A 17,256-nucleotide genomic window follows, 5' to 3' on the forward strand; every position below is an offset into this window, starting at 1 on the left:
GCGCCCTCTGCTGTCCCTCAGTCCCCATGCTCTACCTTCAGGGCCTCTGCACTGTTCCCTTTCCCCTCACTAGTTGGTAGCTTGCCCTCCTCCCAGTCCCCACACCACCACTAGCATCGTCATGACATGTGAAGACCTTCCTTGGGCTCTGCATTTAAAATCATGACTTCACCCTCCTTCATTGCTTTCATTTTCTCCAAATCACACCTTATCGAGCCAACTCAGCTTTTTAAGTCAGTTTTGCTTACTTCTCAGTTTCTCCTAACACAGCTCTATGACCCCAGACTATGAGCACAGGTTTTTTTTTTTTTTTTTTTTTTTTTTTTAACCTGCTGTGTTCCCTGCACCTGGAACCCTGCTGGACACACAGATGTGCTCCATAAGTATTTGTTGGATGACAGAAAGGGCACAGTGCAGGGTGCACTCAATCGATCTGGATACAAGCGCGTCAGTGGGCTGGCCAAATACTGGAAGTGAGAAAGAACAGACTCACCTCTTTGCTTCACAAATATCCCTGAATGTTAAGCCACTGCGGGAATCAGGCTTCTGTGAAATTAAATCCAGTCCAGCCTAATCCCAGACTCCTAGGTTTGCTGTTTCCCTCTGACTTTCCTCACCACCGTCATTCATCTCCAATTGACTCAAACCAAATTCTGAGAAAATATAAACATTTCCCTCAGTTCTTCTCGATCATACTGTACACAGAATAGTGAAGAGGTGTGTTTATTTTAATGGAAGTATAGTTGATTTACAATGTTGTATCAGTGTACAGCATGGAGATTCAGTTACATGCATGTATATTCATTTTCATATTACTTTTCATTATGGTTTATTCAAGATATTGAATGTAGTTCCCTGTACTGTACAGTAGGACCTCTTTGCTTATCTCTTACAGATAATGGTGTGCATTTGTGAAGAGGGGTTTCTTATTCAACAATATATTCATTGCATTTTTTGTTTTTTAATATACTTAAATCCACCTCATTTTGTTTTTAAGATTGCCTGTCCCTGTATCCATCCAAGAACACTTGCATGTGCTCTAATCTTTCACTATTTTAATGATTCTGAGAACACTCTGGAACACATGTACCTGGACCTTTGGCAACAAATCAAAATTCCAAGAGACAGAATTGTGTGGGCAGTGGGAATCCATCTTCCTTTCCAATGTGCTTGCCTTTTATTTCTTTCTCTTGTCTAACTGCTCTAGCTCTGACTTCCAACTCTGTTTCAAAGTCTTTTCACTATCCAGCCTCCACTACCAAAACAATACAATTGTGTATGGCAGTTAAAGAGAGTTTCTGAGATCAGGACTTACAATCAGAGTAATTTTGAAATTTTTAAAATTCTGATTTTTAAAAAGTGAACCTTTTTAAGACAATTGTAGGTTCATATGTAGTTGTAAGATATAACACAGAGCTCCCACATGCCCTTATTCAGTTTTCCCCCAATGGTAATGTTTTGCAAAACCATTGTACAGTATCACAATCAGGATGTGGACATCAATACAGTCAAGAAACAGAACATTTCATCTCCAGAATATATAAGCAGCTCATATGACTCAATAAGAAAAAAATAAACAACCCAATCCAAAAATGGGCAGAAGACCTAAACAAGCAATTCTCCAAGGAAGACATACAAATGATCAAAAAGCACATGAAAAAATGCTCAATATCACTAATTATCAGAGAAATGCAAATCAAGACTACAATGAGGTATCACCTCACACCAGTCAGAATGGCCGTCATTCAAAAATCCACAAATGACAAATGCTGGAGAGGCTGTGGAGAAAGGGGAACCCTCCTACACTGCTGGTGGGAATGCAGTGTGGTGCAGCCACTATGGAAAACAGTGTGGAGATTCCTCAAAAGACTAGGAATAGACTTACCATATGACCCAGGAATCCCACTCCTGGGCTTGTATCCAGAAGGAAATCTACTTCAGGATGACACCTGCACCCCAATGTTCATAGCAGCACTATTTACAATAGCCTAGACATGGAGACAGCCTAAATGTCCATCAACAGGTGACTGGATAAAGAAGAGGTGGTATATTTATACAATGGAATACTACTCAGCCATAAAAACCGACAACATAATGCCATTTGCAGCAACATGGATGCTCCTGGAGAATGTCATTCTAAGTGAAGTAAGCCAGAAAGAGAAAGAAAAATACCATATGAGATCGCTTATATGTGGAATCTAAAAAACAAAAACAAAAACAAACAAACAAACAAACAAAAACAAAGTGTAAATAAAGGACAGAAATAGACTCACAGACAGAGAATACAGACTTGTGGTTACCAGGGGGGTGGAGGGTGGGAAGGGATAGACTGGGATTTCAAAATTGTAGAATAGACTACACTGTATAGCACAGGGAAATACACACAAAATGTTATGATAACTCACAGAGAAAAAAAAGTGACAATGAGTGTGTATATGTCCATGAATAACTGAAAAATTGTGCTGAACACTGGAATTTGACACAACATTGTAAAATGATTATAAATCAATAAAAAATGTTAAAAAAAAAAGAAACAGAACATTTCTATCACCACAAGTGTCCTTCATTTGCCCTTTTATAGCCACACCCACTTCCTTCTGGTCCCCACTTGCTCTTAAATTTCTGGCAACCACTAGTTTGATTTCCACTTCCATAACTTTGTCATTTCAAGAATGTTATATACATGGAATTATATAGCATGTAAACTTCGACGATTGGCCTTTTTTTCACTCAGCATGATTCATTTAGGTTGTTGCTTCTATCAACAGTTTATTTTTACTGACGAGTAATAGTCTATGGTATAAATGTATCACTGTTTAGTTATCCATTCACCTGTTGAAACAATGTGTTGTTTCCAGCTTGTGGCTATTACGTGCAAATCTGCTATAAATATTCATGTGCAGGTTTTTGTGTGGACGTATGTTTCATTCCTCTTGGGTGCGTCCTTAGAAGAGGAATTGCTGGGTCATATGGTAACTATATATTTAATCAGCTGCGGAACTCTCAGATTGTCTCCAAAGCTGCTGTACCATTTTACCTTCCACCAGCAATGCATGCGTGGTCTACTTGTTCTGAATCCTCCCCGACTTTGGCATTGTCCCTGTTTTTTCATTTTATTCATTCTGATAGTTGTACACTGATATCTCAGTGTGGCTTTAATCTGCATTTCCCTAATAGCATGTGATGAGGAACAGCTCTGCATGTGTTTATTAGCCATCTTCACAGCCTCTTCACTGAAGCAGTTTTTGCTTACTTTCTAAATGTATTGATTTTTTTTTTGACTCTTGAGTTTTGAGAGTTCTTTATGTGTTCTTGATATTAGACTTTTGTTGGGTATGGGATTCACAAAAATTCTCTCCTAGCTTTAGTTTGTCTGTTCATCTGATTAACAGGGCTTTTCCTGAAACAAAAGATTTTACTTTAAGGGGAGGGTATAGCTCAAGGGAAGAGTGTAATATTAGTATGCACGAGACTCTGAATTCAACCCCAAGGTCCTCCATTAAAAATAAATATATTAAGAAATAAAGTTATGTACCACCCTCGTCAAAAAATTCTTTTTAAAGTTTTTACTGTAGATGAGGTCCAATTTTTCTTGTATATATCAACCATTTGGTGACATGTCTCAGGATGTATCAGCCTGTGTTCCCAATGATATCATCCTATGTTTTTTTTCCTAAAGGTTTTATACCTCTACATTTTACATTCAATTTACCAATACCACATCGTCTTGATTACTATAGCTATATAATAATAATTAAATTTAGGCAGGCAGATCATTTTTTTTCAAAAGTGTCTTCACTATTTTAGTTCCTTTGTTTTTATAAATGTAAATTACAACCTTCTTGATATCTACAAGGAAATCTTGACAGCACTTTGATAGGAATCACATTGATTAATAAGGCTGTATATCAATTTGGAGAGACTTGATAGAGCATGCGATGGAACCAAAAGGGGTTATGTACCTCTGAAGGGTGGGAAGCAGCTGAGATGGAGAGCAAGCAGGGTAGGATCAGACCTGAGGCATCACACACCTTTGGAAGCACGCTGTTTCCCAGAGGCTGAGGATACAGGTGCGCCTGGAAGGAGAACTCCCTGTAGATTTGTTTCCCCAGGCCTAGTGATTCTTCCAGGTGTGTTTTGTTTAACCCATACCAATTTTTTCTTCTACCTTTTAAAAATTTTATATATTTTTGAAGTATAGTTGACTTACAATGTTTCAGATGTACAACAAAGTGATTCAGTTATATGTTACATATATTCTTTTTCAGATTCTTTTCTGTAATAAGTTGTTACAAGATATTGAATATAGTTCCCTGTGTTATACATTGGGTCCTTATTGTTTCTCCATTTTATACATAGTGGTGTGCATCTATTAATCCCAAATTCTTAATTTATCAACACAACTTTCCCTTTTGGTAACCATAGTTGGTTTTCTCTGCCTGTGAGTGTATTTCTGTTTTGTAAATAAGGTCATTTGTATCGTTTTTTTTTTAGATTCCACATGTAGGTGATGTCATATGATATTTGCTTTGTCTGACTTAATATGAAAATCCCTAGGTCCAACTACATTGCTGCAAATGGCATTATTCCATTCTTTTTAATGGCTGAGTAGTATTCCATTGTATAAATACCACAACATCTTTACCCAGTCATCTGTCAATGGACATTTAAGTTGCTTTCATGTCTCGGCTACTGTAAATACTACTGCTATGAACACTGGGTGCGTGTATCTTTTCAAGTCGAAGTTTTTTGATGGTTGTAATTTTTGAACCCCAAATTCAAATCCTGGTTGTTTATCCTATAAGTTTGTAGAGTTTTATAAGTTTGAAATAAGTTTGTATAGTTAGGCAGTCTTCTCTCTAAGACTCTTAAATTGGACACAGTTCCTGTGCCCCTCTATCTACTTCCTTAAATATCATATTGAACTTCCAGCCAAAGAAAGGATGTGACTGTGTGTGGGGGGTGGGATGGTTTAGAAGGCATAATAAGGGAAGTCCTCACTAGGGGTAGTTTACATGTTTTTTCCTTCTGAAAATGTCCTTTTTTTTAACCAGCTACCTGATCCACTAATACTTCATCTCCTTTTCATTAACATTCAGAACTACAGAAAATTAAAAATAATTCTGGATGTCCTTTACTGAGAACCAACTGTAAACGTCTGTCACTGTGAGCTGGTGTTGAGATGAGTTAAGGCCGTGGGAACCAAGGCCACAATCGGAGCATTGAGATGAGTTATAGCCGTGGGACCCAAGGCCACGATCAGAGTATGTTTGTAGTATGCAGTAAATAATTGCTCCATGCATGCGTCAATTATATAAGATTTAGAACAAAGAAAATAGAAGTACGCATGTGCTAGAGATATTCTGTAAGCCTGATGAACAAAGAAACTCAGACCGCGCATGTGCTGACAGAAAACAGATAAAAGCAGGACAGGTGCATCATAGGGTGCACCTCCCTGTGGCAATAAAGTGTTGTTAACCCCATGGTGTCTCCGGCTGAAGTCTGTCCAGCAGTATGGCAACTCCTTGTGCATTTTTTCGTTTGGGCCGCTCACCTCCTAGAACCCCACATCAGCCTCCCTCAGCTGACAGTCACATTAGCACTATATATATAGAAAGAGAAAGTAAAATTTCATTTGGGGGAGTTTTGAACTATTTGTAAGTAAGTTATAGATATCGACACTGCATAGATATTGTCAAAACAAGGACATTTTCTTATATAAAAAAACACACTATAGAAGTTATATATGATAGAACATATAATCAAATACTACCTTATCATATAGCCAATGTTAAAAATTTCCCTACTCTCTTGAAATATTCTTTATTTTTTTAATTTTTAATTTTTTAATAAAATAAATTTTTAAAATTTTCTTTTCTGTGGGGTGGTAATTAGATTTGTTTATTTATTTAAATGGAAGTACTGAGGATTGAACCCAAGTCCACATCCATGCTAAGCATGCACTCTACCACTGAGCTATACCCTCCCTGACCCCTCAAAATGTTCTTTCTCTGTCTTTGATCTAGAGTTTGAACTATGAATAACTTTGATTAATAAGATAGTCGCTTTATAAGATAGTCGCTTTATAAAATAGTCTGATCTGTTGTTTTCATGGAATTGACAAACCAGCAGTCAATTTGCCCCATTATTAGTGATGCTAATTTTAGTCTTTGGTTAAGGTGGTCTCTGTCCTTTAAGTCTCGATTATAAAGGAACATTTTCATCTTTGTGATTCATACCTATGGGCTCGAACTTCCAGACCTTTTGACTATCCAGTTAATAACCTTTCATTTGCTACTTTTAGTCATTGCCCTTTATCTCAATTGATTACACTGGTGGTTGCATAAGAACAGCGCACATGTTTTGATTGAACTTGAGAGGTCTGCCCTAGAAGTGGCCATAAAAGCCAGCTGAGGGGTATTAGATGTCTCCAAGCCAGCTGCGTCTCCGTCAGTGAAGCCATGCAGCACTGAAATCATGCCTTCAGTGGCTGGATCTTGCATGTTACTTAGAGCAATGTGGTTTTGCTTGGCTTTGTTTTTTAACAGAACTTCTGGGCATTGAACCCAGGGCCCTGCGCATGCTGAGCACACTCTCTACCACTCAGCTATACCCTCCACTCCCCCCATATAATTTTAAATGAATAAACCAAGTTTCTTTAGAGCCAAAAGCCAGGGTCACACAGTTTGTGCCAGAGCGGCCAGGCAGTGCATGCGATATGAAGTTTGAAACTGGGGTAGATTCAAACGTTCAGATTTAGGGCCTTCAAGGACTTTGAACCATGGGGCCACTTTAGAGCCCCCATCATGACCCTTGAAGATAATGAATTTCTGAATCTCATTTTCCTCTTTGTTAAATGGCAGGAATTACTCCTGAGTCCCTGGGAGGTGCCTGTGCAGTGAAGTCCCGGGGTCCTGCCCCAGTGTGCCGAGGGCAAGCAAACCCCACTTTAGACTCAGTTTTATTAGGTGTGTGGTCTTCACACTCCAAAACCTGGCCTCCTGCCTTTCGTGGAGCAAAAGCTCAAACACTTGTTTCCAGGGGAAGAGTCAACAGCTTCCTCTCCCCATGCGCTCCCAAGACCAAGGGGTTCTGGTGCAAGAAGAAATGCGTCAAAGCAGTGGAAACCCCTGCAAACTCAGAGCTGGCTGGGCCCACCAGTGCTCGGAATGAAGGGAGGGCTCAGGAAGGCGGGAGATGGTCCTCCTGAGAATGGGGTGTTGCGGGCAGAGCACTGCGTTTGCGGAATTGGGTAGCCACAAACCAGCCTTGTGGCTACCTCACCACATAAAGGGTTCTGAAAATTTCCAGGTATATAATTTGAAGGGGCCTCAGTTTAGAGCTATACCCTTAAAAGAGTGGTTCAAACAAAAAAAAAATGATCAATTTATAAAAAGTTGAAGTTATATACCTCCATTATGCTCAATGAAAAAATAAATTAACCACAAATGATTCAAGGATTTAAAAGTCAAGATAGAAACTCCAGCATTCTTAATGGAAAGGATAGTGAATGTCTTTAAACCTCGGGGCAGGGAAGATTTCTTAAGCAGGGCGAGGAATGCACTTACCATAAAGACCTATGTAGCTGACTATATTACAATTAAGAATTTTATTTCTCAAAAGACACCTTAGGGGAGGGTATAGTTCAGTGGGAGAGTGCATGCTCAGCATGTACAATGTTCAGGGTTCAGTCTCCAGTACCTCCATCAAAAGATAAATAAATATCCCACTTGTTGGCACGTGAAGGTCCCCAGCCCATAAAAGCAGGCAGCACCATGCCTGGTGGCCTCCCTCACTGCCTCGTATACTGAGATGGTAGGAACTCTGTCTATGGAGTTTGTATCTATGTTTACTTTAACCTGAGCACCCAAACCCCACATCTCATGGTCTTTCTCTCTCATTCTGAAACAGCCTGCATGCTCTGTAGTGTGTATCTCTCTAAATCTATCTTTAATCAAAAAAGATAAATAAATATACCTTATTACCTCCCCTCTCCAAAACACACAAGCACAAAAGATACCTTAATGAAGGTAAAACTCAATTTAAACGAGATATTCAAAATACATACAATTGAAAAAAAAATTAGGAGACCGAGTCATACTATATAGCCCCAAGATTTTGTTTTAAAATATGCATATATTATTATGTTGATTTTTAGCATTATATCGAGGAAATAAAAATATCCGGTAAAATTAGATTCATTATCTCCTCTAGATAATCGTTGGAGCCTAGATGGTGTAATGAGGAAATGCAGCCCATTAAAAATATCCCCTTTATGTAAATGACTGAAACTCTCCAATTAAAGGATTAAAAAAAACCACATCATAACTAATTGTAACAAAATTCTTTGCCCATCAGATGCCATTTATTCTAAGACAACTGTCAAATATTATTTCTAGAACTGCACTGGAGAAAATATAAGAACATACATGGCTGATACACACACTTCAGGACAATGATTCCCTGTGGGGAGGGAAAGGAAAGATGCTTTAGTGATACTTATTTTAAAGAAGAGAGAAGTGAGGCAAATATGGGAAAATGGTAACACTTTAAGCGGGAGGGTGTTGGTGCATGAGTCTCCGTTATACAACTTTCATGAATGGGTGAAATCTTTCATAATTTAAACTGGGGGGAGGGGCTTGGGGGAGGTAAGTTAGGTGGGTTATTTATTTATTTAACAAAAGTTCTGGGGATTTGAACCCAGGGCCTCATGCATGCTTAGCACACACTCTACCACTGAGCTATACCCTCCCCGTTATAATTTAAATTCTTACCTTAAAATTAAGCACACTGGGAAGAAGTGTGCATCAATATTAGTTGTCTGAGGATTATTGGAAACAAACAGGAATTGTCTACACTGGCTCTTTTTCTAGAATGACCACCTATGACTTTTATATTTGAAATCATGATACCCCTGTTTGAATGCTTCTGAATTGCTAACAGACCAGAGAATCAGAGGACAGATCACAGATTGCAGAAGAGCCAGGATGTAGACTCCACGGGCCTGCCCTCGGCCTGACCCACCTGCCGGCCTCGCAGAAACCTTCACCCGGGCACTGACAGTTATGGCCGCACACTCAGGTCCCCAGTTCCAACTACGCAGGTCATCAACCATGTGCTGTGTTGGGAGCCTTTGGGACTTAGTGTCACCTGACCAGTGGGGACGACCACGGAGAGCCTCTGATACTCACCGGGGCTCAGATAAATGCCAGCTCAAGGTGGAAGAGGAAACCCGCGTGCCCCACGTCAGCCGGGAAGCTGGTATCCCGGAAGGGGCGGGGTGTTTCCCAGCAACAGGGCGCGGGCGCACCGGAAGGGGCGGGGCCCCAGGAGCATAAAGGCCGGCTCGCCCCTCCCCAAGTCCCGCGAGAGTGGCTCACACCGGGCTCCCCCAGCGCTGACCCGAGCATGGGCGACCCCGGAGGGGCTGCACAGGCCCAGGAGGGAGAACGGACGGCGCCCGCCCAGGGCGACGGGCTGTTGATGTTGCCGCCACGGGTTCTCGTCCGACCGTGGTGGTTCCCCGCCGAGGACCTGGAAGACCCGCTGGTGTTTTACTTGGAGGCATGGCTGGCCGATCAGATCTTCGGTGAGCAGACTGGGTGCGCAGGAGGTCTGGCTGCCTCCAGCCCGAGGGAGGCCGGCGGAGCAACCTTCTGACTCTGGCGCCCACGTTCATGGGCCACGTTTGCCCCATGGTGCCCGCTCCCAGCCCTCCCCTTCCCTGCTAGCTCCTCCGCCTTTCGACCATGCCACAGCCAAGGGTGTCTCTTTCCCTGTTAGGCCCAGAGCTAGAAATCCTTCCAGAGATACAGTGGATGAGCCAGGCCCTGCTTTCAGTGAACACAGTGAAATCCGGGACCTTCGTTGAAATCAGCGTCTTTGGAAGGCCCCGTGTACAACTTCACGTGAAGAGCGTGATCCTGAGCCTGGCGTTGAGGCACAAGGAACATCGTGCTGCAGGTGAGGGTCTCAAAGTGTGCGTGTGGAGGGAGCCCCTGGGGGAATCCCCTGCACTTACCTGCCTGCCGTCTAGCCTCTCAGCTTCCCTAAACATTTTGCCATCTCCTAACTCCAGTATGCTGCATGCAGTCCCTGGACATCCCTTTGTGAGAGGGGCCAAGTAAAATCTTGGGAAAGTAGGCTGAGATGCGATGCATTCAGGCCCATCACCTCCCACACCAGCCTCAGCTTGGTTACGCCACTATTTCCAGGTCCGAGGTTCAAAGCTTCCACCCTGAGAAATGATGTTGACAGCACCCCCTGTCCCCCAACCCCCGTGAAGGAGTAGTTTGAAACAGCGAGCGTTTTTCCTTACCCAGCTGAGAAGGTGGAACATTTTAAGGAGTTCTTGAAGGCACGTGCAGCAGATCCCCAGCCCTCTTGGCGACCTGCTGCAGAAGTATTGTCAGGAGCTTATGAGAACAGCCCTGCTTCTACCACTGTAGTTGAAAAGGGCAAGGCTCCTTAACTGTCTGATTTTTCTTTCCTGTATTTTGATGAAGAGTTGTTTGATTATTTTGAAGCAAACATGAGTTGTGAGATTCTAATAAATCAGTAAATTTCCTTTTTGTCCAATGGCATAAAGATCTTGGCTCACTCAAAATGAAACACATTTTTCAAAGATTGCTTCTGTTCATTCATATCTCTCAATGTGACAGGGGCGTAAAAGGCGGGATAGTGGCGGGTTTATTCTTGGTTTTTTCCTTAGTTTCCACCGTTTTGAAACTACTAAGCTTTTTGTGATTGTATGGTCATTGAGGCCCTCAAGCAAAGGGCGGGGATGCAGGGTCAGTCTTTTTTTTTTTTTTTTTTTCTTTGCATCATTTTTTCTCAAACTCTAAAGTGTGTCAGAATCACCTTGAGAATTTGCTTAAACACAATATCCAAATCCCCTTCTCCACTGATTCTCATTCAGTTTGTCGGGCCCATGAATTAGCTTTTCCCACAAGCTCACAGGTGATGCCAACACTTCTGGCCAGAGGTGCTCTCTATTAAGCTGGTGGTCAGGCCTCTGAGTAGCAACAGGTGTGCCTGTCTTTCCTTCTTGCAGAGCCTCCCACACACACATGGGAGGGCATTCCATCCGCTAGCCAGGGCTGTGGGCATTCATCTTCCTGGCTGGTGTTGGGATTTACCGGAAAGAGCCAGGTTCCTGGGCAGCCTGTTCATTGGAATGTGTCCTGATGCCCAGAAGGCTGTCCCCCTGCCCCTTGGAGGTGTCCTGCATGGGCCAGATCGGTTTTTTTCCCTCATTACTTATCACAATGTTGCAACCAGTCTGTGCAAAACAGCCCCCACACCTTGCTGCTTCCACTTTTAGGAAGCAGAATTGTGGGAGTGAAGTTTGCAAGACTCTGTGGCTTTAGATACACAGTTGGCATTGATTTAAATCATGCAGGGTGTTCACCTCTTAGTGGCAATGGCTTCTAGGCATTTGTAATTATTTTAAACACACACACATACAACTCTTTGATTTCAAAGGATATTGATTGTTTTCCCCTTATCTTCACATTTTTGTAAAACGCTTTGTTATATTTTTATTCGTTCCTATCATTCCTTCTTTCAACTCTGAAGATAAGGAGTTCTTTATCTACGTAAACTCTTGTAACAATGGTCCATTGTAATGAAGTTTCCCCTCCTTGGCTTCTTACATGGTTCTCATATGAAAAGTTTTTACTGTATGTAGTTAAACCAATGATGGTTTCCGTGCGATTTTCCCTTCATCCCCACCATCCTTGTTTAAGCTTAGGAGCTCTTTCGTTCTCTCCCTGTGAAAAAATTTGATAACCATTTGCAGCTTTTATCTGTGTTTTTCTTTTTTTTTCTGGAAATACTATACATTTTTGACTGTTCAACACTTTGGGGAAAAGGGTTATGCTTAAAACTTAATCCAATTTTCAAAAATTACCCAAAACCAAGTTATTAAATGTTTTTTTTTTTTTACACTCTTTATGTCTTTAAACACAATAACATGGTGAAGTCCTAAATCCCAGAACCTCAGAATGTGACTGTATCAGGAGAGGGTCTTTAAAGAAGTAATTAAGATAAAATGAAGTCAGGTGGATGGGCCCTTATCCGGTATGGCTTTTTTTTTTTTTTTTAAATAAAAGGAAATATGGACACAGGGATTTGCATGCACAGAGGAAAGACCATGAGAGGACACAGGGAGAAGGTGGCCAGCTGTGAGGCGTGGAGAGGGGCCTCGAACAAACCGAACCTGCTGACATCTTGCTCTTGGGCCTCTAGACTCTAGAACTTTCAGAAAATAAATATGTGTTGTTTAAGCCACTCAGTTTGGAGCTTTGTCACAGCAGCCCTGGAAAGCTAATACGACATTTAATTTTTGTTTTGTTTCTCTGTGTTCACGTTCATCAGTGTGCCAAAACTCTATCTTTATGGACTTTTCAGCCTTTTAATGTCTGAACAGGGTAGTGATTGTGTCATCCTAACTTTCAGAATTTGGGGGAACACTAGCTATGGATTTACTGCATCACACACCAGGCCCTGTGCCAAGCACCTAAAGAGGATGCACGGAGCGTAAGCAACTTGCTGAAGCCACAGAGCCAGGACATGGGGATGCAGTGAGGGTTGAATCAGAACATTGCCTCCAGGATCTGACCTCTACACTGTACTTTCCCACGTGCTTTGATTTTTCTCCACAGCTGCATTCATGCTCCTTTTCATTGTTTTTATTTTTTAACAGGAATTAGAATACACTTCTTAATCTGTGAATTATCTATAGTATTTGCTATTCTGTGAGGGGCAAGACAATTTGTTTTCCCTAATAAGTTGCCAAAATAGAAATATTTACTAGTACCACACTCAAAATAAGAATACCATTCTTGATTTTTCTGACAATAAACATACTTACATTCTGCATTTTTGAAGGGTAAGTGCGTATACAATGTGTTAAATTACTCAAACAATCTCACTGCCCACACGTTCTCTTTACATAGCTTTCCACTACTCTAAATACTGTTGTATAACTGTAGTAAATTCTTTATTGATGCATACATAGTATTCTATTCATACAGAAGGCATGCACATCCAAAGTGTAAAAAGATTCCTTAAACCCTGCAAAGGGAACGCATCCATTTAGCAGCACCCAGAGAAGAATGGCCATGACCAGCACTCCAGAAGCCCCCTTTGGTGTCCTCCCCAGAATAACTACTTTTCTGACTTAAATATAAAGAGAATCATTGTGAGACTTATCCAGGTTGCAAGCAATTATAGTTCCATTGTATGAATAAAACCATTATTTAGTTTTCCATTTTACTGATGTACATTTTGGTGGTTTGCCATTTGGACCTACAATGAACGGGGCTATGGTGAACATTTTTGCACATGACTTCGGTGCATACATACGTTCATTTCTGTTGAGTATATATCTAGACTGGATTTGCTGGGTTAGAGGGTGGACATAAAATCCCATTGCCAAGGTGACTGAACCGATTTGCAATCCTTTCCGCAGTGTATGAGACTTCCAATGGCTGTCCATCTTTGTCAATGGTCAATTTTTATTTTACAGACTCTAAGGATTAGTGCTGTTGCACTGCAGTTTTTGAAACATGCGGTCACTTAACTGGTTACATAATACAGAATTCTGAGTGTACATTTCCTTCTTTAGTAAATTGGCAAGTTGTGCCACCATCACCACAAATCAATTTTTGAATATTTCTATCACTTCAGTAAGTTCCCTTGTGCCCGTTAGACGTCAGCCATCTCTACTGTCTCCAGCCCCTGGCAATCAGTCTGCTTTCAGTCCCCACAAAGTTGTCTTTTCTGAACATCTAATATGAGTAGGATCATATACAGTGTCATCTTTTGCATCTGGCTTCTTTATCTAGTTGGAATACCTCTGCTGTTTGACTGGAGGATTTGGCCCTTTCTAGTTTAACGTAATTATCAGTATGATTGGATTTCTGTCTGCAATTTTGGTTTCATTCCTATCAGGTCTTTTTCCTTTTCCTTCTTTGTTTTTTGTGTTGGATAAATCTTTATATATCATTTTGATTACTTATTTAAAAGTAATTTTTTCCTTAGAGTTGCCTTAGGGATGATAAAAATCTGAACTCATTACATGCTATTTCTGATTAATGGAAAGGAGGGAAGGAGGAAAGAGAAGCATTTGAATAAATGGAAACACTAGGTTTTTGGATAGCAGAGTCAGTGTTGTATAGATGTGGTCAGTTCTTCCCAGAACTCAATGGGATTCCAGTTATGATCACAACCACTTTTATAGGCTAAGAACATTTCTTAAAGTCTAATTATACAGATGCTCCAGAAGGACTCAAGAAGGCTGTAAATAAGATTTTTCCAAGGTTTCTAGTGAAGAATTGTAAGATCAATAGTGCAAATATTTATTAACTAGGCTGAAATACAACAGCCTGTCATGTATGCTCCACAGTGGGACTCTCGAGCTTTCCCAGAGAATCCATAAGTCACTGAAATTGTATCCTGTGATACCTTTATGCGCCTATTCAAAGACACTGTCCACACTAAATTATTTGCTGCTAAACTGCTTCCCCTGCCCCCAAAGTGTTCAAGCAAGAGTCCCTGTTCTCACACTGTCCGTGGTTTTCTGTCTCCCATCCTTACAATTCCTCATGGTTAGATCTGTGTAATATATTTTTGGCAAAAATACTAGATGAATCATATTGTGTGTTTCTCAGTGCATCGCATCAGGAGGCACATGGTTGGTTTTTTGTCCCACTCAGTGATACTGTAAAAGGTCCTGTTTTGATTGAAAGGGTGGAGTTGAGAAATTTTGGTGACAGAAGTAGTGCCAACGTGGCTTAATTAAAATGGAGCAGCAGGAAGAACTTGGACAGGCCATCGTGTGTGCTCTGTAGCTGAACTTAAAAAGTTTTCCATGGATTCTAGTAACAATGAAACTTTGTCTTTGATGACTCTTGTCAGTCAATTCCAAAGCTGTTTATCCTGACCTTGTTACTAGCTGTAATCATTTTACCTGCAAAAATGTACAAACAAGAGTTGCTGTGTCTAGACTTGTGTAGTTTTTTTTTAACTTAAAATAATTGAAGTATATAAGCAAGTTTATACTGTACAGCACAGGGTACAATATTCAATATCTTGTAGTAACATGATGAAAAAGAATATGAAAATGAATATATGTTCCTGTATGATTATAGCATTGTACTCTACACCAGAAATGGACACATTGTCAACTAACTGTACTTCCATAAAAATATATATAAAAATTTGAAGTATAGTAGATTTACAGTCTTCTATTCATTTCAAGTGTATAACATAGTGATTGATTATTTTTAAAGATTAGACCCCATTTACAGTTATTAAAACGATGGCTATATCTTCCTGTGCTGTGTAATAGAGTCTTGTTTCTTGTCTATTTTATACGTAGTGGTTCGTACCTGTTAGTCTCCTGCCCTACCTGGCCTCTTCCCCATTCCTTCTCCCAATGGTGAACACCAGTTTGCTATGTCTGTTGGTCTGTTTCTGTTTTGCTAGATATATTCATTTATTTTTTAGACTATATATATGTTGCAACAGTATTTGTCTTTGACTTATTTCACTTAGCATAATAGGTCCATCCACGTTGTTGCAAATGGCACAATTTCTTATAAGCAGGTGATATTCCTTGTGTGTATATATCCATGCTGTATCTTTACCATTAATCTGTCAGTGGACACTCAGGTTGCTTCCATAGCTTCAGTATTGTAAATAGTGCTGCTCTGAGCATTCAGGTGCATGAACCTTTTTGAATTAGGAGAATTTGTCATTTTTGCCTCTGTTCCTTAATAACATCCTTTGATGGCCTTTGGCCACAGTTTCCAAATAAAGTCTTCCTATCTAATTTATCTTCTTTTAATAGGTAAAATACACTCCTTTATGTATACATAATATAAACATAATTTAAAGAGCATAATGAGCACTAGAGCATACATTTGTAGAATAAAACCAATATTTTGAGAAGCCATGGGTACACACATTTTCCTTCAATCAGTGTCTTACGCATTTTAATAAATTGCTTCATTGGGAAATCACATGACCAAGACTGTCAACTGCCCAGTGAGAGCAGGCCAGTCCTCTAAGATATTAAAATATTCTCTAAAGCTACATAGTGGGCTAGACAGGAAAAAATGACCCACATGGAGATGATATAGATTGGTACTACCAAGTTTGGGTGAGTCTAGCAAAAACAGATTTCCTGCCCTGCAGTGGAAAAATAAATTGGTATGGTATCTTGCAGGGCAGTTTGGCAATACAACTTTTAACGGGGCTCATTCTGTAAAACCCAGCAGTTCCACGTCTAGGAAGCTCTCCTAGGGAAATATTCCAACATTGACACAATGATGCCAGTAGCATTTCAGGGCAACTGTGCGTAGTCGAGTAATTTTGGAAACAAGCCAAGCAAGCAATAGTGAAGGAAGGGGCTAAATCAATCTGTCCCCATCCTGAGGAATATCAAGCTGCTAGAAGGAAAAACAAAGTCTATGCAGAAATTCAAACTACATGTGAACCTGTTTATGGTGAATTTTTGTAAGACAGGTTGTTTGAGAGGGCAGGTTAAGGAGGCCTGGGGACTTAGATCTGGGTGAAAACTCAGCATTAGTTTGGCACTGTTTTATGCCCTCCTTGGTGAGGAAACTAAGTTTTTTTAAAAATCAATACTTTCTAGGCATAGGGAAATTTATACAGCAGTTTAGAACACCGAAAGCCTTGTGTTTAAAATTCAACCTCCCTTCTTTTCTTGAGTCCCTCCAACCAAGGATGTGTACTTTTTCCTACCATTTTCTTTCAAAAACTGGTTTCAGACATGTCCCTGTGGGTGTATATACACGATAATTTTGTCCAAGTTTCAGAATAGTCAGAGACTCTTAAATGTTCCATTGGCTCTCTACATACTACACAATAAATTTTCTTATAAAGGCAAGAATAGGACATTCTGGTCAAATGGGTACTATTTAGATGGGGTAAAACAAAACAAAACAAAACAGAAAAACAATGCTGAGTCTTAATTCGACTCTGCTGCAGCCTCAGTTGGAACGTTGGGTCTGCAATGATTTTGAGTCTTAAGCATTTAAGTTTCACTCGCCTTAGGTTTTCCTTGCCTCTTCTAAAAATAAGCTAATAACTACTGTTAAATTCAGCTCTGCAGCTTTGTTTCCCTTATTATATATGAAAAGCTCTTTTAAATTTGGAGGGATCATTAGGGGACACACCATTCCCTGTTCTTTATACTTAAGTTTTGGTGAATTTTTAAAATGAAAG

At 40.4% G+C, this 17,256-nt stretch overlaps 1 protein-coding gene across 2 annotated transcripts; it reads left to right on the forward strand.

Annotated features, from left to right (window-relative positions):
* Window positions 1-9,145: 9,145 nt before the first annotated feature.
* Window positions 9,146-15,819, forward strand: OOEP (oocyte expressed protein). Of its 2 annotated transcripts, none has more exons than XM_074358587.1 (3): window positions 9,146-9,589; window positions 9,784-9,963; window positions 12,114-15,819. In XM_074358587.1, exons 1-3 carry the CDS (start codon window positions 9,409-9,411, stop codon window positions 12,254-12,256), a joined length of 504 nt encoding a protein of 167 aa, XP_074214688.1. In that variant the 5' UTR covers window positions 9,146-9,408; the 3' UTR covers window positions 12,257-15,819. The 2 variants fall into 2 exon arrangements, with proteins under 2 accessions (XP_074214688.1, XP_010949547.3); XM_010951245.3 differs by lacking the exon at window positions 12,114-15,819 and adding an exon at window positions 10,215-10,576.
* Window positions 15,820-17,256: the final 1,437 nt, after the last annotated feature.

This window comes from Camelus bactrianus, chromosome 36 (genome assembly GCF_048773025.1).
Source record: "Camelus bactrianus isolate YW-2024 breed Bactrian camel chromosome 36, ASM4877302v1, whole genome shotgun sequence".
Lineage (NCBI taxonomy): Eukaryota > Metazoa > Chordata > Mammalia > Artiodactyla > Camelidae > Camelus > Camelus bactrianus.

Bases quoted from the DNA above. Each gene is read 5' to 3' on its own strand.
- OOEP (XM_074358587.1), top strand. From the start codon at position 9,409: ATGGGCGACCCCGGAGGGGCTGCACAGGCCCAGGAGGGAGAACGGACG. The intron at 9,590-9,783 runs GTGAGCAGACTG...TTTCCCTGTTAG, and splicing joins GCTGGCCGATCAGATCTTCG to GCCCAGAGCTAGAAATCCTT. The intron at 9,964-12,113 runs GTGAGGGTCTCA...TTTAAATAAAAG, and splicing joins CAAGGAACATCGTGCTGCAG to GAAATATGGACACAGGGATT.